The 24,191-nt window shown below is 33.7% G+C and overlaps 1 protein-coding gene and 1 long non-coding RNA gene across 7 annotated transcripts; one reads left to right on the top strand and one right to left on the bottom strand.

Annotated features, from left to right (window-relative positions):
• Positions 1-7,658: 7,658 nt before the first annotated feature.
• On the top strand, positions 7,659-14,781 carry LOC109813041 (uncharacterized). 6 transcript variants are annotated; one of them, XR_002240974.3, is made up of 7 exons: positions 8,108-8,372; positions 8,791-11,717; positions 12,340-12,510; positions 12,958-13,101; positions 13,170-13,254; positions 14,040-14,200; positions 14,433-14,781. It is a non-coding gene; the product is annotated as an uncharacterized LOC109813041 (long non-coding RNA). The 6 variants fall into 6 exon arrangements; XR_002240973.3 differs by lacking the exon at positions 14,040-14,200 and having other exon boundaries at positions 8,112-8,372; XR_014429623.1 differs by lacking the exons at positions 12,958-13,101; positions 14,040-14,200 and having other exon boundaries at positions 8,101-8,372.
• Positions 14,782-22,266: 7,485 nt separating this feature from the next.
• LOC145952100 (uncharacterized) lies at positions 22,267-23,067 on the bottom strand. Its single transcript, XM_083064325.1, has 2 exons — positions 22,982-23,067; positions 22,267-22,930 (listed from the first exon to the last, which is right to left on the bottom strand). The coding sequence occupies exons 1-2, from the start codon at positions 23,065-23,067 to the stop codon at positions 22,267-22,269; spliced, it is 750 nt and encodes a 249-aa protein (XP_082920451.1).
• Between the last annotated feature and the right edge of the window lie 1,124 nt (positions 23,068-24,191).

Here is a 24,191-nt window from a genome sequence, read left to right as displayed (position 1 = left end):
TGAGGGAGAGTTGGTAATGAAGAAATTGCTACCAACTCAAAAGGACAAAATCGGAAAGTGTGCCCCAAATCACGGAGGACCATACGTGGTAAAACGAGCCTTCTCAGGAGGAGCACTGATCCTCACAGACATGGATGGAAAAGAACTTCGATACCCAGTCAACGCTGACGTGGTAAAGAAGTACTATACTTGAAGACGTTGCTTGCATAGGCCCGATAGGATGAAAATCCGAAAAAGGGCATCCTAGGCAAAAGTTAGGGCAAAACAAAAAGCCCGCCAGTACAAGGGTACTAGGCAAAACAAAGGCAAAATTATCCCCGCTAGGATACGTCCTAGGCAAAAGTTAGGGGCAAAAGAATAAGATGTAAAAGCAAAGCAAGCAACGGTCACTTGAATCGAAAACCGAAAGGCGGTTCAAGTGATTATCTTCTAGAAGCAAGCGTCTTGCAGCATCTACACTCCTGGCTCAGGCATCTCACCCGAAGCGATTAGGGGAACGGGAAGAGCGACAATTATAGATATAATTGTTTAAGCCAAAAATGTATAGCCTACCTTGGCCAGCCATTCTTCAGAAAATCCCTTTGTAAATCTTTCTGTAAAAAAAAAAAAAAAAAAAAAAAACATTTGAATATCAATAAAATATCCATTTGTTTCTTTTCTCTCTTGACCATGTGATTATGCCTTTAAATTGATGATTCAAAAATTGTACGAAACTCTGTTAATAATCGGTCAAATAAAGAAAATTGGAGGGGTTCCTATAAAAATCAGTAATCTCCTGCATTAAAAGGCTCACGAAAATACTCCCTCGCGTTAATAACAGAAGTCCCTCTAAAAGAAGAAGAGGATAGGGAGAGCCATTCACTTTTCTAAATAAAAGAACAAAAATAAAAACTTGCATCGCGTGCATCACACACATTAGTTGCACATTTAAAGACCTTACCACGAGGCAATTGCATAAAATAGAAAAAATAGAAAATTGCTTGTGTATGACAGCAGTCAACAAAAGCCGAAAATGAAAAAAGGCAAGGATACAAACAATACTCCTCAGTTTGTACAGAATAACTGAGCCTGGAGAGGCTTGCCGAAATAATACTCTCAGAATAACTGAGCCTGGAGAGGCTTGCCGAAATAATACTCCCACAGAATAATTGAGCCTGGAGAGGCTCGCCGAAATAATACTCTCTCAGAATAACTGAGCCTGAAGAGGCTTGCCAAAATAATACTCCTCAAAGACATTTCTGTACAGAAAAAGCCGAAATCAACAAAAAAGGCAAAAACACAGAAAAAGCCAAAATCAACAAAAAAGGCAAAAACACAGAAAAAGCCAAAATCAACAAAAAGGCAAAATATAGAAAATCCAACAAATTATACAGAATAACTGAGCCTGGAGAGGCTTGCCAAAATAATACTCTCCAAAAGACATCTCAGCTTGCATTCTCGGGCTGAACAAAAAACCAATTCATCATACAGAATAACTGAGCCTGGAGAGGCTTGCCGAAATAATACTCATCAGAATAACTGAGCCTGGAGAGGCTTGCCGAAATAATACTCCCCAGAGATATTTTAGCTTTCACTCTTGGACCAAATTTCCCAGAGAAAGCTATCCAAACCAGATCATTGAAATTCCCCCAACGGAAGCATGATCCAAACAAAATATCCAAGTCAAAGGACCTAAACTTCCTCAGTGGAAGATAGCTTTCCAACTCAAACGAAGAGTGAAGCTAAGCCTGAAGAGGCTTTCTAAATAATACTCTGGGATACATAAGAACTTCAAATCCCCAGTCGCCTACACAGAGGCATTCCTACAAAAAGGAAAAATAAAAAATATCAATAAATATTCCCCAAGCGGAATTCGGCATCCAGCCAAACACCGAACATCAAGATGATTTGCCTAACAGAAGAGGCCAATCAAAATCAACATCCAGAATCCCCAGCGGATAACAGCCTACACAGAGGCAGCAAAAATCAGAAAATCCAAAAGAGATACCCGAATAAGGATAACCGGGATACTCCACCAACGTCGAAAGGACGTCAGCCAATCATAAGGCATCGCTCACATCAGAAAGAGCATCTTTGTGTCTGCACCCTAAGGAATCAAAAATTCCCCAATGGGTACCAACTACGCAATGGAAAGTTGGGACACAAGAACCCATGAGTAACTGCACATCCCCTAGACGGATCCCTGCGTTATCTAGCCCTCAGCGGCATCAAAATAAAAAACAATCGTCGAAGCAGCATCGTGGACTATGGAGACAAAATCAATGACAAAATCCCCAGCGAATAATAGCCTACACAGAGGCAACAAAACCAGAAAAACAAAAAAGAGTCGCCCGAATAAGGATAACCGGGATACTCCACCACCGTCAAAAGGACGTCAGCCAACCATAAGGCACCGCTCATCTCAGAAAGAGTATCTTTGTGTCTACACCCCAAGGAAACAGAAATTCCTCAATGGGCACCAATTACGCAATGCAAAATTGGGACACAAGAACCTATGAGTAACTGCACATCCCCTAGACGGATCCCTGCGTTATCCAGCCCTCAGCGGCACCAAAATCAAAAACAACCGTCGAAGCAGCATCGTGGACTGTGGAGACAAAACTATCACAAATCCCTGGAGAGGGAAAACTCACGCTACCCAGATGTCCAGAGCACCGAGGTATGCACAAAGCCTGGAGAGGCAATACTTAGCTACCCAGATGTCCAGAGCACCGAGGTATGCACAAGCCTGGAGAGGCAATACTCAGCTACCCAGATGTCCAGAGCACCGAGGTATGCACAAGCCTGGAGAGGCAATACTCAGCTACCCAGATGTCCAGAGCACCGAGGTATGCACAAGCCTAGAGAGGCAATACTCAGCTACCCAGATGTCCAGAGCACCGAGGTATGCAATGAGCCTGGAGAGGCGACGACTAATACTCACCCTGGAGAGGGCAAACTCAACCTGGAGAGGCTACTCAACAATTTTCCCACCTGAAGACACTACAAGTCGGAAGGATGGCCTTATTCCCCGGACAATTGGGTCAACTCCTTTACTTATCAAACGGTACACCAAAAGGCCGTTTGACTAAGTAAAGGGGGGGCAGCTGTAGACCCCTAAAATTGTCCGGGTCGGAAATAAAGCTTGAAGACTCTTGAAGACTGAAGGAAAGTCAGCCAGAAGGACTCATGGAAGGCCCTAGGAGGATTCTCTGTAGGTCTAGAGGTCTTATAATAGCTCAAAATAAGAAAGCGGAGGGAATGAAGCCCAATACGGCCTCCCAAAAGTTCAGTACGGCCGTATTGAACATTTTAAACTACAATACGGCCGCACTGAACTCAATACGGCCGTATTGAAGTTTTTGAACTTCAATACGGCTGCACTGAACTCAATACGGCTGCACTGAACTTCAATACGGCTGCACTGAACTCAATACGGCCGTATTGAGGTTTTTTGAACTTCAATACGGCCGTATTGAATTCAATACGACCGTATTGTAGTTCAAAACTTCAATACGGACCGTATTGACCCCCAGAGGCCGTATTGCGCCTCATCCCTATAAATATGACGTCAATTGGACGTCATTCGAGACTTTCACACTGAGTTTTAACCCTCTTCTTGAGTATTCTGGGTTTTTTTTTAGCAGTGCTCTGCCTAGAAATCACTCGGAGAGTTGATCCGATAAAGTTCTCGAGTTCTGAGCTTTTTGCTTGAGTCTCGAACTGAGTCGAAGGGAAATCCTCCGGATTTCCATAGTTAAAATTTTCTAGGAGGGAGCGAGCGGGCTTGTAGAGCGAGGGAACGCCAAAAAGCTTCCCAGTTTTACTTGAATATAAAAGCACGCTTCAAAGGTTTCTTCTTAAGACCTTCCTTTTACTGCTTTCTGTGTATATTTAACTGTCATCATGTAGATAGTTAAGTTATAATTGTTTAGAATAAATAGGGGTAATTTAGTAATTTCGCACTATTATTTTTAGAAATAATCTGTCATAGGGAACCCGAAAGGGGCGCTGTGGGGTGCTAACACCTTCCCCACGCGTAACCGACTCCCTTACCCGACTCTGGTTGTCATGGCCGAAGTCGATTTTTGAATCGATTGCCTTAAACTTCTTTTTCCAATGTTTTGAGTAAAACATTGGTGGCGACTCCATGAACCCTTCCTTTTTATGAAAACCGCTAATCCATGGAGGGTCCCGCTTGGGATTAACATGGATTGGTGAGCCTTTTAATAAAATTGCTCGTTTGACAAGGTCTCAGTTTGAGAATAAGTCATTCTAGCAATCCATATTTTTAAACAAATAAAAGAGTCCAACCATCCTTCGCGAATGCCGAAAGCCCGTTTCGGGCCGGTGGCGACAACAACCAGCTGCATTAGGATCACATGCATTAGTTCTTGGATATTCATTCAACAATTGTATATATATAATTAGTATAGGAAAACTTAAAAATTAAAACCTGCTCACAGGTATAAAAACATTTATATAATCAAAAGGCCCCTCCTGAGGTTACGATTATCCTAAATATGTATATACAATAATTACTAAACAACTATCCAAAAACTAAAAGAATCAACAAGATAACATAGTAAGTAAAAGCCAACTATATCAACATCATTCAAATTAAACATGAGTACCACTAAGCATGTATATAACATATATATATATATATATATATATATATATATATATATATATATATATATATATATATATATCAACATCCATACTGATGGAGGAGGCCCATGGGCTAAAGGCCCAACTACTAGGGCTATGGCAAGGATGATGCATGAAGAGTGGGCCCAAGTCCAAGGAAGGCCCGCCACTTTGTTTTGTTGGGCTTTGTCTCAAGCCCATTAGATTAGGGATAGTGTAGGATTGGGCCTTAGTGCCTTGTATTTTCTTTGGGCCTTGTATTTCCGGCCTTGTAGCTTAGGAATTACATTTAGAGGTCATTAGAATTTAGGGTTAATTAAGGTTGCATGTGCATTATCATTAGCATGTAACTAACTTGGCATTTGAGAGGCATTTCGGCCATGTGCACACATGCACATGGTGTGACTTAAATGCAATTCAAATGAGAAGCCAAATTACATGCCAAATGATGGAGCACATGGAGGTTCCAGGTTTGGCTCCTAAAATTTGAATTTTGAATTCAAATTTTAGGCGCCTAAGGTTAAGTAACCATACCATGGTTTTACTTAACCTTAGGCTAACCCAAGGAACCATTTAACCTAATTTTACCCTATATATTCCTTATGGCCGAGCCTTGTATTCACTTTGGATTATATTGAATGAGTATTTCTCACATAGAATTCTTCTTCTCCGAAGTCACTTGCTTCCTTTCTCTACCCTCCTTGAGTGCTTCTCCTTGTAGAGTTAGGATCTTATTCTTCTTTGAACTTGGCTACACGCTAGCTTAGGTCACCTTGAGCCTTGTGGAGTCTCCATTCCTTGAAGCATCTCCAAGGAATTCCGTGAAGGCTTGAAGAGTTCATGTGCTTCCAAGAGGAATCACATCACATATAACTTATAATAAGATGCAAATCAATACCTTGCATATTATCAGACTGATATGTAAATCAATTACATTGCATATCAACAACCCAATATGCAAATCATCACATTTGTATATTCCATATACATATAACTATATACATTTCTTTACATTATTGTGTATATTATACTATTTATATCATTTGTGTATATAATTATGCATATCTCTTTATATAAGGGTGTACACAGACTCAACAAAAAAAGTTGTCACATATTTCAATGATATTGGTCACTTCACACAACAGTATGACTCGACCTTGTCCCCATACTGTATAAACTAAACTAAGAATCTAGAGCAGTCGTCTTACAAAACTTTCCACTTCAGGGGCTATCTGTCTATGTGGCAACCCAAAAATTTCTAATCTTGCGACTTATGGTTTAGACATCTTTTTAAAAATCTCATCAATTAAGGAATGCCCGGACACTAGTCTAATCCTTAATTAATGGTTTTGAAAAATAGGTTCATGGAGTCGCCACTAATGTTTAACTCAAAACACTGGAAAAATAATTTTTTTTTAAAGATCCAATAAAGGCCTTGATAACCAGAATTAGATTCGGGGGTTGGTTATGTGTAGGGAAGGTATTAAACACCCCTACAACGCCCTTAATCAGTACCCTTATGATGAAGTTAACATAGTAAAAATAACAATATAGATACTTAATCCCCTTTATGAATGGTTATTTAAATGCTTAAATTTAAATTAAGCGATTGACCCTAAAATGTCTAGATATTTGCTTTTATTATAACAATATTTAAAATAAAAGAAGTGAAAGATGGAGCAAGAGATTGATGAGCAATACCTCGTAGCAAACTTTATTAGATCTTCAACTATGAAGACTTTTAGGCGCTTTTTGGCTACCTTTTACACTACAATATACCTCACGAAACTCAAGAAATACAATAGGAGGGAGAGAGAGAGAAATTTCGAGCTCTAAGGAGTCTTGGACGAGATTTTGTGGCCCTGAGAACTGTGCCCGAGTCTATTATTTATAGACATCAAAAAGTTGCCAAAATAGCCCGTTCCAGATTCAAAACAGCCCGTTCCAGATTCATAACAGCCCGTTCTGGATCTTTACGTTATGTGTTAATTTCGTATCTTGGAACGACCCGTTCTGAAACTAGAACGCCCCGTTCCAGAGTTGAGTTTAACACATAACTGCCTATGCTGGAATGACCCGTTCCAAACTAGGGTTTTAGGCCTTTTTTGTAACTTGGAACGGCTCGTTCCAGTTTGGGAACAACCCGTTTCAATTCAGGAACGGCCTGTTCCAACTTGAGAACGACCGTTCTGGTTTTGGAACATCCCGTTCCGGACTACTAAAACATGCTTATTTGGGCTTTAGGCCTGATATGAACTTTCAATCTAACAGTTGGATTTACAAAATTCACATTTAATATAAAGTTATTGAATAGTGTAATACTTAGTAAAAGTTACAACAGTGTAATTATAACGCCCCTCATTTATAAAACTAAGCATGAAAAATATCACTATAGGACCAAAACATCTCAACAATGTTGACACTTCAAAGCCTACCATTCATTTGCAACACCCCAAATATATTAAAAAGAAGAAAGAAAAACAAAGAGATTGAGGGACTAGACCAAAATCCAAGAAAATAAAATATTTCAATTACATAAATTAAAATAAAAGATAATAAAATACAATACTTAACTATTATGAGTTCAAATAAAGTCTAAATAAAATCAAATTCATACAAATTCAAATAAATTGAATATTAACAAATACAAATACTATAATTTTCGTACCCTTCTCGTTAATATGCAAATACAGTATCCACTACCTATGAATATTCATTTACAATATCTATTTTTTATCCAATGTAAATTTTATCCATAAATAGCTACGGATAATTTTTTTTTTTGACATCCCCACTTATAGAAGGTGTCATACAGAAACCAAGTGGGTAGATTGAGCACGACACAAAAGCTAACTTGTACATGTCATACATATATAGTTGAGAAGTCATGTGCCTACAGTAAGGGATCTAGGGATCGTACTTAAGAGATCATGAAAGCATGTGCTATGCATCAAATTTTCTTACCTATTTGAGAATGTTCCTCCAAGTTTCTTTTAAAAGGAAATTTTATAAATGCGATTTTCTTTATTATAAAATTTTTTAAAAACAAGATATTACTTAGTCGATTCTTCTGAGACTATTATTTATTTAAAGAATTGTTTTTTCTTATGTTTTTAATATACATGAATTAAGAGATCGAACTTATAACTAACCCCATACTTAAAAATAAGATTTTTTATCACACTATTGGTAATTATTATCAGACAATGATTACGATGTTAAAAGAAAATTATCCATTATTTTAATTGGGAACGTTTAATAGAATAGAATTTAACACCTAATACTGAGCCCAAATAAAAGAACAATGAGCAACTTGATTTTACCAATAATTTCATACACATAGGTTGATGATTGATTGGCATCGATTTTAGTTGTTGGGGTTGAACGAACAATCTGTAACTGCCATTCTATGAGTACCCACAACTATAAGTCCTTTCTACTTTGAAATCTTTAACTGCCATTCCATTAGACACTCCCATTTTTGAATAAATAGCAAGTTATTTGTGACCCTTCTTGCATTGTAGTTACCTAACTTCAAGCCTCTTTGGTTTGGTCATAACTATGTGTTTGTGTGTGAGGGATTCAGAACTAGAAATGTGAAGTCCCCTTTGTAATGTTTCTTGCTCAAATGAGTATTCCAACCACAATCAGCATTTGGCATGCACATCATTACCATGTGCACATCACTATGATCAGAAGTTGAGATGCTCATTTGAGCAAGCAATGTTAAAAAGTGGGAGGTGACCATTTTTTGGCTCAATTATTGATATTGTGTATTGTATTTCTTTTATACATTTATTTTTTTTCTTATTCGTTGATACATTGTGGTTTGTTCAAATTGTTTGTAATGTTTTCTTTTAAATTATAATTATTTTTTTATCACATTGACTCTTATAAAGATAAAGTGATACTTTCAATTGCCAATTCATATCTAGAATAAAAATCAAGCATCAATCCTTAATTAAAAAATTTAAATAACAAATCACTTAAATTAACGGCTTTTGATTTGTTTATCGCTTGATTAATTCATTTATTTATGAAATGCGTCATCCGAAAAATTTATTTCTAAGGGGAATTTCATAAATTTTCCTCCCCGAATAATCACCTGATCTATAACCAGAATTTACATTAAAAAATTTAATGAAGAACTTTTTGCAGGTAACAAGAGAGAGGCAAGAGAAGATCTGATTCATTTCATGTCTTTGTGGAAAGCAAATTGAAAGAGCATAATGAAGCCACTTCCCACTTGGAATCATTCACTATTGCTTCGATTGGTATTGTCGAAATAAGAGTAAAATAAGGGGGGAAAAAAGCAATGAAATAGCTGAGAAATAAAAATTACCATTCGTTTCGTATAAAAGAAATGTGTCAACGTCACACCTTTTTATTTTTTATTTTTTCCTAATCAGTGTGGAAATAAGAAGAGTATGCTCAAATTCCATTTTGTATTTGATTAATTATTACCCTCATTTGAATAAATTAGTTTTTCTGTTCTGAAATTATAAGAAAGTTTTTATTTATTTGAATACATTAGTTTTAATCGATTAAGTTTTACTTTAAAGTTCCTGTCTCTTTAAAATTCGAATACATTAAACGTTCAAACTTTTATACTAATATCTTTTTGTTAAAAATTTTATATTGATGTGTATTCGAATAATCATTATTTTATTTGATTGTCATTTTATGTATTCGAATGCGTAAATAATATATTCGATTATTAAAATAGAAATTGTTTCATTCAAAGAGTTATATATATATTTTTTATTTAAATGATTAAAATAAAAAATTAATTAATAAAAATTATTTTTAAAAATATTTATTAATTTATTTATTTCTCTCTTCTCTTTTTTTATATATTTTATTTTTCACTTATTTCTTTTCATCTTACTAAACATATATATTATTATTTTTCAAAATATTTTTCCTTAATCAAACAATTAACTTTTTTTTACCTATTTTAACTCACCTATTTCGTTATTCTCTTTATCTCTCTATTCTATTTTTCTTAAAATTTTTCCTCTCTATCAATCATAACCTCAACGCCAGCAGGTAACCACAATATTAAATAGGTTAGTACACTTTCTCTGCTCAAACTTTGTGTTGGTCATTAAATTTTAGACTTGTATTTTTACATTTGCATTATCTTTCATCTTTCATATTCTATTTTCTTCTAATTTTTCTTTTCTCGTAATATACTTAATTTATTATTTTTCTGTTATCTTTTTTTTATCATTATTAGTTCTCTTTACTCCATGAAATTAACTAATTAAGACTATCAAAACAGATCATTCAGCTTATTAACTCGGCTAATCACAAGTTAGTCAGTAGATAAGTCAATTTAACTCAGCTCATCTTTTAGTGAGCCTAAAAAGAAATGGACCCAATTTGATCCACTTACATTAGTGAGTTAAACATGTAGACTCTCTTAATTTTATAAAAGAAATTAACAAAAAACCATTTTTTATAATAATGTTCAGTTCAGAACTCTAGTCCAGCCAAGCTTCCATTGACGGTAGGAGGGGCCATGCACGGTGCAGGAGGGGTTGTACGTAGAACAGTGGTGCTGGGCGGTGGCGGTCACACAATGGTGGTGCGTGTGGAACATGCATGCGGAAGGATCTGTAGTGGTGGCGGTGCGTGTGGTGTAGCATGTGAGTTCTTAGTGGCTCGGACTAAATTTTTAATAATACTAAAATTTATAATATTTTTTAGTCTAACTTAACTTGAACATGCAGGATGGGTTGGATTGGTTCACCAGTTGTGATCCATTTTGACAACTTTACACAAAATAGATCAATTGTGTATATAAGTTACGCTCCTTATCTTCTATTCTAAGTAAATAAATAATAATTTTATCCATATTAAAGAAATTAGCTCTGCATCAAATTTTATTAATTGTATAATATTCTTTTTCTTTGTTATAAATATTAAAAGAAGTAATGTATCTGAAAAGTCATGTATTAAATGAAAGATATTTTAAGAAAAGTACTATTAAATAAGACAAAAAATAGTTAAAGTATGCTTATATATTTACGAGAATTTTTTTCTTCTATTATAATAGATAACAGAAGAAGTATTTTTAGAATATGTTTGGATTTGAAGAATTTAAATAGAGTTATTTTGAAGAATATTCAATGTCTTGAGGTAAAATATCTTATTTGGATAATTTTTTTTAAAAAAAGTTTGAAATTAAAATACTACAAGAAATTCATTACATAGAGACTGATTTAGAAACTAAATTTATATAATCACTTTAACAACTTATTTAAATACTATTTTAAAGATTAATTATAGTTGGTCTCTAATTTAATTTCTATTATCATTAATATTTTTAATGTAATTAGAGACCAAACTTTTAGTAGCTAATAGTTTAAAAAATATTATTTATTTAATTAGATACAACTTTTTTAGTTTCTAATTAAAATATAATCTGAGACAAAATTTTTGGTCACTATTAAAATACTTTAGAAACCAATATTTTAGTCTTAAGATGCACTAAAATTAGAAACTAAGTTTTCTAGTTTCTAATTTAAATATTACTAGTACTAAAAAAAATAAGTGTTTAATAGTGATTATTTTTTGGGAGTTTAGAGAAACTGCCAGAAAATGATATATTTCTGACAATTATTTTAACCCCACAAAATGATTATATTCTAGCAATTTTAATTGAGATTTTATTTTTATCATCTTTGTTATTAATAGAAAAAAATGGAAAATGATAAAACCTCCGAATGAAATTCTGAAATACGTTCCGAATAATTAAAATAATAATTTAAATTAAAAAATATTAAATTAAATAATTATTTTATAATAAATTTATTAAAAAATATTACTTTTCTAATAGTCGAACGATGATTGGTATGAACGTTTCGAGTGTGTACAAAAAAAAAATATACATCTCATTTCAGTTCCACATGCGCGCTCTCACTATCTCATTCTCGCACCAACTCTTGTCCCACCCCTTTTCGTTCTCGTTGTCGTGGGTGCTAGCTTTGGAGCTTCGTCTCCGTCCTCCATCGCACCAGCTCTCATCTCTCCATCCGTCGTTCCCACTACAGTGATTCTCGCCATCCCCTTCGCACCAGGTAAGTAGTGATTGTTTAGGGTTTACGCTTTTGCTATCTAAGCTTTGGGAAAAGGTGCATATACATTCATGTATTTTGGTTGAAAAATATGTGTTAAGTCATTGTTGCTTGGTGTAGTGATGCCGACATAATTTGATTGAAGTTTGCCACATTATTTATACTTATATAGGTATTTAATATTGATTTATATTTCTTAATAGTTATTGTGTGTCAATGATGAGGTAATTTATATTTTGGTTTGTTGAAATATAAAGTAATGGCAATGTTCTGTTTAGTTTCGTTTAGTTTAAATTCTTTGCTTACGTAATATGAATAGAGTGTTCTTTAACACCTCCACACTTTGCTTGTTCATTCTGATGTCTTACTAAGTAAATGTTATTATGTTGGCCACAGTTCAAAGAGTGTGGACCTAATTTTATTATTTGTACCCTGTGATATTTTCTCACAATTTTCCCTGTTTATGGTTTTTATGGGGTTCTCTTGGCTTTTGTTCCAATTGGATTGAGTTGTATGAAATCAGTTTAGGTATTGTTATTTCCTTTTCTGGTTTTTTCTATATTCCCTTATTTATCAGTATTAACTATTTTTAAATTTTATGTGACTTCTTCTCCCTGTATTTCAGGAGTTGCTGACAGTTTGATGCTTTGATACAAAAAGTAAATGTTGAGTTCTATCTAAAGAAGGTCAAATTTTGTGTCGACTTTGCTTTGTGTTTGGATAGTTAATGCATATGTTTATTTGTTATACAGAATACAGACTTTTGAATTAAATGGATGTTTTTCCAAATTAAAAGGTGAGTTCATGCCTATAAATTGGATTTATTTACATAATTTATCGTTGAAATTAGACCATTATGAATCATTTTTGTTGAACTCTCGAGTCTATACTTGTAGATTCGTACAAGTTTACTTTTATAGGTATAGAAATTTAGTTAACTTATTTATGGATAAACTTAGGTGAACAGAGGGTATATCTGGGCACATACAACTTGTAAGTTATAACATTTGATAACACAGCAAACATTCTTTTACCTTGGTTTTGGAGCAAAATCAAATAATATATAACTCATCATGTGTTCTGTGTCTGTGTCTCTATTATGACTTGTCATGGGGTTTTACCTTGTGTCTGAATATTATCATAGCTTTATTTAATATGTTTTTGTATTAGACAAACTTTTACCTTGTAATGGGTATGCCTAGATGCCATTTTCTTTATCTCATACATTTCCTATTTCCTAAAGCTTCCTCACAAGCAAATGGCACATGGGAGAGAAGGTAGTGGAGTGCCAATTCGGAGAATATTGATTGAACCCACTGTACATTATTGATTGGTTCAGCCATTGTTCAGTCCTCGTCTTTCCAACATATTCTTACTTGGAACCAAGGTGTGAATTTTGGATCATCATCTTCTGTGCAATGAGTTTATTTGAGAAATCATATATGTTGTCTACAGGTTTCAGGAGAACATGATACTGGGTCAAAGTCCTTAGGAAGGTGGCTTCACTTTTCATCTGCAACAAGAGCGGCATGCCTTTGAGGTGCGATCTAATGTGATATAAGAAGGATTTAGATATTTATAAAATAAAAAAAATCCATTGTCTGGGGTTTGAAGTTAGCCTTAACTATTTTATTACCGCCTACTATTAAATGTATGTAATTTTGTGAAATTTTGTGGTTCATGCTGCTATTTGACCTTAAGTAGAATTCTCTCTTTTTATCCTTCCAATTCGAGCTGGTTTGATTATGAGATTGATCAAACTTGGATTTTCAATCCGTTGGTATAAGTCCTTGCTTAAGCTATTCAAATGTAATGATTCTAACTCATTCATTATATTCGAGTTATACGACACATTACTTTTAGTTAACATTTTATCCTTAGTACACAATTTATCGCAAGTGATTTATGTTTGATATATGAACGAGATTAAGTTTGACTCTTGGCATAATCCATCTAAACTGTGGGAGATGTTGACGTGGAGCATACAGCTAGATGCTCCAATAGTATTCATGTTTGTAGTCTTTATTGGAATCGACTGTAGTATCCAATTTATACTTATTTATTTGATCAGTGAATAGTGGAAGCCCAAATTGGATTTTTGGGTTGTTTAGTTTGAGAGAAGTAGATGTGAAATTGAAAAGAAATAGTATTTTGATTTACATTGAAAGGAGGAGAGAAATGAGATTAAAAATTAGAATATTATTTTATTCATATATTACCTTTAGCCCACCCCAGTTATTAAGGCATAAAAGTCCATTCCTATAAGAAATGTAGTGCCTATGTTATCACCACTTTTTAATTTTCCAGCATTTGTGCTATTGGTAGGTAACCATCATGAATTCTTTGAACTCATGGCCGCATGGTCTTCTAGAAAGTTACTGAGAGATGTTTTACTAAAAAAGGCAGCGTCGAATCAACATCCCGGCGTCAGATGTTTTTCTTCTGCGCCGCAAAGTGCTCCTAAGATCGATTACTATTCCAAGAAAGTGCGTATACATGGGGTTTGAAATTATACATTGTGTCGTTGATTCATTTATTTTGTGGTTTAAAGATGGTCATTTCATTTAGCATGGAATGTGGTCGTCTTAATGGATTGAAAGATCTTAGTGAATATGCAATGTTTGTGTTATGTGATCATGTTTGTTACTTACTCGTGAATGTATGTTGTGATTTATTTGGTTTGTGCAGTTTACCTACATTGATTACTTTGAATTGTAGGGAAGGTTGTTGACAGTTTTATGAACTTCATGTACAAGAAGAAGAGTTCCAGGCACAAGATGAAGGACATGTTACTTTTATGATATATGTTAAGTTTTTGATTCACTCATTTTTTCACGGGTGTTTTTTTTTTCTTGAGACAGTTTTATGAACTTCATGCACTTTGTTGTTGAAAGTGTTCTAAACTTTTGTGTTTTTCATAAATTGTTCTCATCTTTGGGAGAAAGAAAGGCACCCGGTTGATTGATGTGCACCGGAAGTGTTAAAGACAATTTGTTGCTATATTAAAACTAAGTATTATCAAATGAAATTTTATAGAAAGTGATTGTTTGAGTATTATAAATACAAAGAGTGAAGATTGTATGTTTGGAGGATATTATGTGTAATTTTAAAAAATTAGAAAATTTAATTACTTAATTTTCATGTTATTATATAGCGAATGTTGACTTTTTGCATAATAGTTTAAGATGGAATAAATATGTGAAGTAAATAAATAATTAATATTATAAAATAATTATTATGTTTTAGTAGAAAAATAATTGAATTTTGGTATGGGTGAGTCATTGAAAAATGGGTCACTAATTCAATTATTTTAAAATTTGGTCACTAAAATGGTTACTTTAGAATTGGTTATTATAACAGTCACTAAGTTGATTATTACAAAATTAGTTGCGAAGTTAGTCATTATAAAATAGGTTACTAAATTAGTTGTTATCAAAATTGGTATCTAAATTGGTTACTGTAATATTGGTAATTAAAACAGTTACTATAAAATTGGTCAATGAAATGGTTATTAAAAATTGGTCAATAAATTGGTCATTGTAAAATAAGTAACTAAGTTGGTCATTATAAAATTAGTTGCAAAATCGGTCATAAAAAATTGGTCATTAAATTAGTTTTTAAATCAGACTTTAGATTGGTAGCTAAAATTAGCAACCAGTGATTTAGCTACTTTCTACAATTGGTATCTAATTCAGTCACTTATGTGTTTAGTAACTGATTTTATTAATTTGGAGACTAAAAATTTGGTCTCTAAAGACAAGTTTTCTTGTAGTGAAACATTTGTGAAATTTCTTAAAAATAGTAAAATTTCAAATTCTTTCAAAAAAGTAAAAATTTGAAATTTTTCATATTTTTTCTTTCTTATCTCACTTATATATATTTTATCTCTTTGATATCTCTTCTATTTCCTTTTGATTCTCTCTCTTTCATTTCTCATACTCTATTTTCACTTTCCATTTGCTCTCTTTCTTTCTCTTTTTTTTTTCTTTCCCAATTTTTTTCTTAATTATTAAATATTCAAAAATATTTTGTAATTATTAAATATTATCTGATATTAATTTTTAAAATTATTAAATATTAAAAAAATTTACTAATATTTATTTTTATAAAATTTCATCTTAAATATGAATATATATATATATATATATATATATATAATCAATTTTAATCATGGTGAAAATCAAATTATTATATCCAAACCAAGAGTTTAAAATTAAAAAAAAATTGAATTGACTTATCTAAAAAATATATTAAAAAAATAATAGAAATTAAAATTAAAGTAATTTAAATTTTAAGAATTTCATATTTCTTGAATTAACCTCTATATATTAAACACCAATCTCTATCTTTCACTAGTGTTTTTAGATGTTTTTCTTCAACAAGAGAATTTATAAAAACCTTTTTAATTTCTTATCTAATTTAATTTTTATTTACCATAATTATTTATTAATGAAATATTAATATTTTAAAATATATCATCAATAAATAAAAAAATAAACTACAAACTGTTTACCATAAATCCAAAATATAATATATACATTTAAAAATATTTATATATATTTAAACATAATACTTTATATATATAATTTATTATAATTTTTAGCTATATTATATATAATAAATATGTATGTGCATTGCCAAACTAGAATACTAATTTCTAAAATTTTCATCCATATACTCTATATAATCTAAAATTTCTAAAATCTATAGATTAGGAAAAATGCTAGATTTTATAATGCGTCTAACTGGATGCAAGTAAGAATAATAAGGATCAATAATATGATAGAATTTCCAATCTTGAGTTATTTCGTTTAATAATACCTAGACGTTTGTCTTTCTAGTTAGATGCAAGACCATGCCTTGATCAGACTATAGTTTCTTGATCGAGATGCAAGACCATGCAACCTCTAGTTTTATGAAAAAATAAACACATTATAATTAACTGAATGTAAAGAATGATGATAATTAAACGAATGTAAAGAACTTTAAGACAATACTACTATTAAGCTAAGAAGCAAATAAAGAAAAGTTGTCTGTGGTAGTAGTCAACAAGTATCCTTTTTTATGCTTCAGTCAACAAGTATCTAAGTATAAACAGATATACATAGGGGTACATGAAGGTTATGAAATTTAAATAAATTTGTTACTCAATTTAATCAAAATTTAACATATTAAATTAGATTGAATTTATGTATTTTTTTAAAATTCATTCTAATCTGATCATAAATAAATTAAATTAGATATGGTCAATCAAGTCTAATATAATTATATTTATTTATTTTTTATAAAAAATTTAATATATTTTATAATAAATATAAATTATATATTTTATTATAAATATAATATTATCAACTCGAGTAAATAATGATACAAATTAAATTTTAAAATATTTTATTTATTTATTACATTGTCGATTAAAATGACTCACATTTATAAAAAAAATTAAAATAAATATATTATATTATTATAATATTATCCAACTAAAAACAAATTTACATTGTTCCTACTTCCTATTCCTAATGGTAAAAGGGCCAAAACTTGCCGTGTAAGGTTGCTTAAACTTATCACTCAATGGCGGTAACCGTGATCAAATTATATAACTTTAAAATGCAGAAAAGTGTAAATGTTTATGTTTATTTTATGAATATTTGTGCAGGTTTAAGGAAGCCAATTTTCTATAGATTAATTTTTGATAAATTATAATGATATATACTAAAAACAACTAACAATATAGATGTAACACAGTGCAACATACAAAGATTATTGACTGGTATATTAAGAAAAGTTATATTCTCATTGTTGGTTAAGAAAAGCATCTGAGTTGTTCATAATTTCACATGGAGAGATTTCGAAAGACAAAATCTATATAAATATAGAATCTTGCATACACTACACCAAAACTAGTTTTTTGTGGCAATTAACTTATTATTTAGCGGCCATATAAATGGCCATAATTTTTTTACCAGCATTTAATTAATGGTTGGTGTATCCAGTGTCGCTAATACTATTACCGACATTTATATAAAATGCCGGTAAAGATCTACTAAATTTTCGGAAAAACTTATTTTTTTTTAGTGGCAATTCTAGTAGCCATTTTAAAGGCTATTAAAAGTTATTTTTTTCAATTGTCTCATTTACTTTAAATAATTTATTCCTATAATTTCATTTTCTAAATTCATAACTTATATACTTTTTTATCTCTACTCGATATGAGATTTGTAAGATGAGAGTTGTCTTTTATTTATATATTTTTTAATTTATTTTTTAATTATGTTGTCTTTTAAGACATGTGAGATTTATAAGGTCAAAGTTGGTCTCTAATTGTTTTATAGCACTATTGAAGTTGGTAACAATGAGTGATTTGATACCAATTTAGAATAGTGAATTAGGAGTCAACCCTATAAAATGAACCTGTAAGGTGATAGTTATTACTCACTTATATACTATTTAATTATCTTATCTCTAATCAATGTGAGACTTAAGTTTTTTCTAAATAATTGTCGCTAATAGTAAACTTTAGTGTAATATAAATATATTTTTAGTGGCTATTATATATTAGCCATTAATATTTTTACATATGGTGGCAATTAAATTATTGCCATTAAATAATTGTCATTAAAAATAAATTTTGTTGTAGTGATATTATGTACTTACATGATTCAACCTGAAGAACAAACTCAAAAGGATACCGAACATGAGCATTAAGAAATGACTGAAATCCATTGCATATTTAAGATGTAGTGTCGACTTTTTTGACATTAAATTTAAATTAAGTTTAGTGTCGGAAAAGTAGACGTTATTATTTAAATATAGCGTCAACTTTTCTGACACTAAACTTAAAATATTTATTTTAAGTTTAGCATCGAAAAAGTCAACGTTATTCTTTAAATATAGCGTCGGCTTTTTCGACACTAGTTTAATTTAAATTTAAATTAAATTAGTGTCAGAAAAGCCGACGTTATATTTAAAGAATAACGTCGACTTTTTCGACACTAAATTTAAATTTAGTGTCAAAAAAGCTAACGCTACATCTTAAAATAGTGTCAAATTTTTTGACAGTATATGTGCTTTGAGAGAGATAAAACTTTTTTAATATTATATACACATAATGTGTTCTGGTGCACTTGGTTATCAAGTTTACTTAAGAAGACCTCAAGGTTCACAGATTGAGTCCCAGGAATGTTAAAAATACGAATGAATGTTAAAAATATGAACAAATAAATGATAAGCTGGAAAAAGAAGATAAAGAACAAAATAAAATAAATTTTGTGTCGCGTAGTGTCGACTTAACCGACAATAAAAAATTAAAATAAATAAATTAGTTAGTGACGACTTAGCCAACACAAAAAAAATTGTGTCGACTTATTTAGTGTCAGCCAAAAATTGACGAATAGTTGACAATATTACGTCAGTTTTTATGATTTAGAGTCGGCTTTTGGCTGACTCTAAACCGCAACATTCTTGTAGTGATTGTAAGGACTGTGGTTCAATTCTAGTATTATAATTTATTGGCACTCTCTTATCTTTAAAAAGACCCAACTTTAAAACTCTTTTTAGGCCTCAAAATATGTTGGACCGGCCTTGTGTTTGTCTCAAGGTACCTTCTAGTCTTTCTCTTTAATATCTTCTCTACACTTCATTTTTCGAACCAATTGCCTTACTATGTCAAGGGAGATGTACTAGTAAAAGTCACTCCGATACTCAAGTAAGTAACTCACTAGGTATAATAAATATGAATATATTGTGAATAATAACTTTATTTATATATATGATACTATTTATTCTAACCATGTTAGGTTAAGGTTCCAATGGGTCGTAGTCTAGAGTTACTAATTAGGTAATACGTTTGTAATTCACACTTTACTGTAATTAGGCTAAATCATCTTAATTACCTTTACAAATAATGACATTCATTCATCTTATTTGACAACACAAGAAATCAATGTCCAAGGATGTCGAACAGGTATACTCAAGCCTTCAAGGCGCATCAACATCCAAAAATGTCAAACAAGTACACTTAAGTCTATGAGGGCATGTATAGGCATCCAAGGATGCCGAACAAGTATCCTTGAGTCCTTAAGGGTGTATTGGCATCCGAGGGAGTCGAGCGAGTATCCTAGACATTAGTGGCTTTCAAGGTCGTCTCAATGTCCAAGGATGCCAAGTGAGTATCCCCAAATGTCAATGAGTGTATCAACATTTGAGGGTGTCAAACAAAAATTCTCAAGTCTTCATAGGTGTATCAACATTCGAGGGTGTCGAATAAACAATGTCAGTTTTAGTAACCTAAAGGTCTATGCCATATACATGCCTTTAACCCTTGGAGAATTTAGCAAAAAGATGAACAAGGTTTTGTTTATGCAATTTCGACAGTGCTTGGGAAGCAAAGAGTCATGTCTAGCAAACCATTAGATCACATCACACCCTATCTAAAGAATTCAAAGTGTTGTGTCATTCAACCTTCCTCAACTAGGATATTATAGATGGGATAGTATAGTAGAGTCCACACCACCACTATGATTTCTTCTCCCAAGACCAACTGTGTTGCAATTCCAATTAGATACTCTAAGTCGAGTGTGTTGTTGATTTAGATAGGTGTGTTTTCTTCTCCTTAGGTGGGTGTCGAGGGAAACAACTAATATGGTTGAAGTGTTCGATTGTTCCTCAATCGAAGATTCTATTGAAAAGGTCATCATAATTGAATACTTTGTATAGTGACTTGTCTTCTTCCTCATCTCGATTCATGGACTCCATTTCTAGAAGCATTCATGAAGTCAATGGAAGTGAAGAAGTAATAGTGATTGATTATGAAGTAATTAGTTGGTAAAAAGGAAAAATTGTCATTCTAGTCGAGCCATCATCCAATAGTTTAGCCAATTGGCCAATTTGTTAAAGAAGTCAAAGTCAAAGAGGGTGTATGGACCCGTCACCATTCCCGGGTATGAATAGGTGAATAATTAAGGAGGTGTGACAACGATACCGAGTCACTATCAAAAGTAAATTAGATTTCCCTTAAATTTACAATATAGGAAATAACCTAGGTCATTTTTCACGACGAAACAAGCATATTTAATTTGTATTTTATCATATAAAATTAGCAAGGGGATTTAATATTTCGACACAATATTTAATCAACAAAATAGAGAATTAAGAATCAGAAATTCAATCAAAGAAGTATCGATTCAAAGTTTCAATATGTACGGTAAAATTTTATAGTTCAACAATAAATCAGAATTCTCAATCAATCTAATTCAACACGAACTTAATCAAAAACATAGATCTAGATATAAATCTATGAATTCCATCAAAACATGAAATGTAATCGTGATCTCAAAATTTTAATAAAATTAAATAACGATGAACAATTGAATAAGGTGATTTAGGTTATTATAGGTCTAAATCTAAATCTAAAATTTAGATCTAAAATTAATATTCAATCTTTGTTCTAGATCCAAAATGAAATTCACAATTATGAAGAACGAAAATTAAACCTAAAATAAACAATTCATTTGGTAAAAAGATCAGGAACTCAAATTTTATCGTAGTTCTTGAAATCTAGAATTGATTAATGAACTAACCACGTATCATAATCATGTTGCAATAATCCAATTTGTGTAAGTAAGAGAGAAAATTTGAGAGAGAGAGGGAGAGAGAGTTTCGAGAGACTTCTAAGAGAAGAAACTTAATTTATGATAAATGTGGTGCATGATATCAAGTGTACATGTGTTACACTTATTTATAGACTATACAAATGGACATAATCACAGAAATTAAAGGCTCAACCCACTAAATTAACTAATTACATCACTAAAATATCATAACATTACATTCGAAAAATAAAAAGAAAATATTGTGCAAAATCGAAACTTTGTAATGCATTTTTGAGTCATTTATTATTGTTTTGAATTTTGTTAGAATATTTCTTGATGTTATTTTGCTTTGAATTTTATAAAAATGCTCTAAATTAAGGAGAGACTCTGCCAACAAAATTTCATAACTTTTAAGGAATTTTTCATATTTTTCCAAAACCAAGAACAATTACCCAAAAACTCACCGGCCTAGCTCCGGATTGAATATGTCTAAATCAATATTATATAACTATCATTTCACTTATCCAAATTATCCGAAACAAGTTTTGTTAGAAACTTATTTAAAAGGCTTCTGTTCTTACCGGAGATCGGTCGTGAAGGACGATTTGCTGGGCAAGATTGGTGAGCCTCCTTCGCTAGGTACGTCGGTTGAGCTTCCTTGGTCAATCAATGTCTTGTGGACCTCCTAGTTAGCTACCACCACCGCGATGACCATGGGGTCGTCTTGGTTTGGGCAAATGCCCGTGTAGTTGTCATCCGTCAAGGTGATGGGTGGTGTGTTACGGTTCGAGGTGTCTTTTACGTGCTGAGCTACTGGAGCCTCCCCCTGCGAAGCCACCTGTAATTGTATTGATGACTCTACGTAAAGGAGTTGTTCCTGTATCATGACTTACCTCGGCCTGCACTGCTCTGCCAGTGTTTTGCTGAGATCCGGAGGATTGATCTGTGTGAGTGCTGGAACCTCAACCTCGTCCTCGTCCTCGTCCATGGTAGCCTCCTCTGTGAGATTGTTGCCGCTGGACGTATTGTCTAAGGTGCCCTCCTTGGATGAGTTCCTCAATGTAGTCTCTGAGTGTGCGACATTCCTCATTTGTGTGACCATAGTTTCTATGGTATCGATAATGCTTGGATTTGTCTGCACTACTAGGGCTGTGCCCAGGTGGTGGCAGAGTAATCAGGTTGGTATTTCTGGCCTCCTCCAGGATATGTATTCGAGGTGCGTTCAAGGGGGTGTAGAAGTCATACCTCCCTCCTTTGTTCAGCCTAGCCTTCTTGAATTGGCTATCGTTGGTGACTTTTACCTTATCTTTGTGGCCATGGTCTGGCTTTCCCTGTGGTTTCCCACGAACTTGGTCACGAAAAGCAGTGTGCTCTTCCATCAGACTGTACCCCGCAGCTCGGGCACGGAGTTCATCCATGTCCAGGGGAGGTCGCCGACAAAGGATGTCAACGAAAGGTCCTGGCTTGAGCACCATGAGCATGGCGTGTAGGGCGATGTGATGTGGTTGACTCGTTACGTACTGCGCTATGAATTGCCTCACTAGAGTGACGAAGCTATCGACTGATCTCGCTGGCAATTGAGTATACCAGGCGAGTGCCGATCCCTTGAGCAAGGTCGGAAAAACCCTACATAGGATAACATCATCGTTAGTGTATAGGTTTACCTACGTGACATACAGATCAATGTGCTCATCTGGGTCGGTAGTGTCATCATAGCGGTTGATGTTGAGAGGCTTCCATCCAAAAGGAAGGGGCGTCTCCATGATGCCGTCAATAAAAGGATGATGGCAGATGCTCGCCCTATGCCCTAGAGCTTGGGCAGGTGCATTGCTGACTTCATGGTTTGACCTGTACGTCGATACGTGTAACCAATGTGCAGTAGACCTATGGGTCACTGCCCTGGGTGCAGTTGGTGGCTGGGAAACCGAGTGCCCTTCTTCCTCGTTTTGATTGCTTGGTTAAGGGGGCTAATCAGGGGGGCGTTGAGGAAGCTGGGCACGGATGCGCTCATTCTCAGCTTGTAGCACCGCTAGGTCGGCTTCGTGTTGGGTGCAGATGTTCTCCAGGTTGGTAACGTGTTGTTGCCGCATTTGATCGACCTGCTCGATCAGTCGTCTCAATGTCGCTTCTCCTTTCATTCTTGCTGCATGATCTTGTTCGTCTGTTGCTCGTCTACTATGGCTTCGGGTGAAAACCATAAGCGTGGCCGATAAGAGATATCTTAATCACCCCACGGTGGGTGCCAAATGTTTTTACCGGAGATCGATCGTGAAGGACGATCTGCTGGGCAAGATTGGTGAGCCTCCTTCGCTAGGTACGTCAGCTGAGCTTCCTTGGTCAATCAACGTACCTCATTCCCTGATCCAACCTCACATAGAGCCCTTAATTGGTTTTGTAGGTGAACGAGTCCACACCCGAGGATACATAGACCTACTAACAACCTTCGGGACCCCTCCCGACTCAAGGAGGATCATGGTCAGATACCTCATCGTTGAAGCCAACACGTCGTATAACTTTATCATCGGCAGGCCGACGTTGAACCAACTTGGAGTGACGACAAGATCATCTCAGTTAGGGCAAACCAGAAAATGGCTCGACAATGCTATGCCGAAAGCCTGAAGGTTTCGCCATCAGAGGAGCACCGCCGACGTGACCCACCTACTATCGCTCATACCACTCAGGAGGACATCACTAACCTGGACCCGAGGTCGGAATCCCATGACAACCGACCAAGTCCAATTGACGAGCTTGCCGACCTGTAAATCAAAAAGCTCCCCAGCCAATGCACCAAGATAAACCAACATTTGAGCACGAAGTTACGGCAAAAACTTGAAGCCGAAATCTCCAAAAAATTTGACCTTTTTGCATGGTCCAGCACCGACATGCC

This window comes from Cajanus cajan, chromosome 9 (assembly GCF_000230855.2).
Source record: "Cajanus cajan strain Asha chromosome 9, NIPB_CcT2T_4, whole genome shotgun sequence".
NCBI lineage: Eukaryota > Viridiplantae > Streptophyta > Magnoliopsida > Fabales > Fabaceae > Cajanus > Cajanus cajan.
Note: the sequence above shows the minus strand (reverse complement) of the source record. Positions and strands in the feature narration are given on the sequence as shown.

Bases quoted from the DNA above. Each gene is read 5' to 3' on its own strand.
- LOC145952100 (XM_083064325.1), bottom strand. From the start codon at position 23,067: ATGGAGACGCCCCTTCCTTTTGGATGGAAGCCTCTCAACATCAACCGC. The intron at 22,931-22,981 runs GTATGTCACGTA...TATCCTATGTAG, and splicing joins CCAGATGAGCACATTGATCT to GGTTTTTCCGACCTTGCTCA.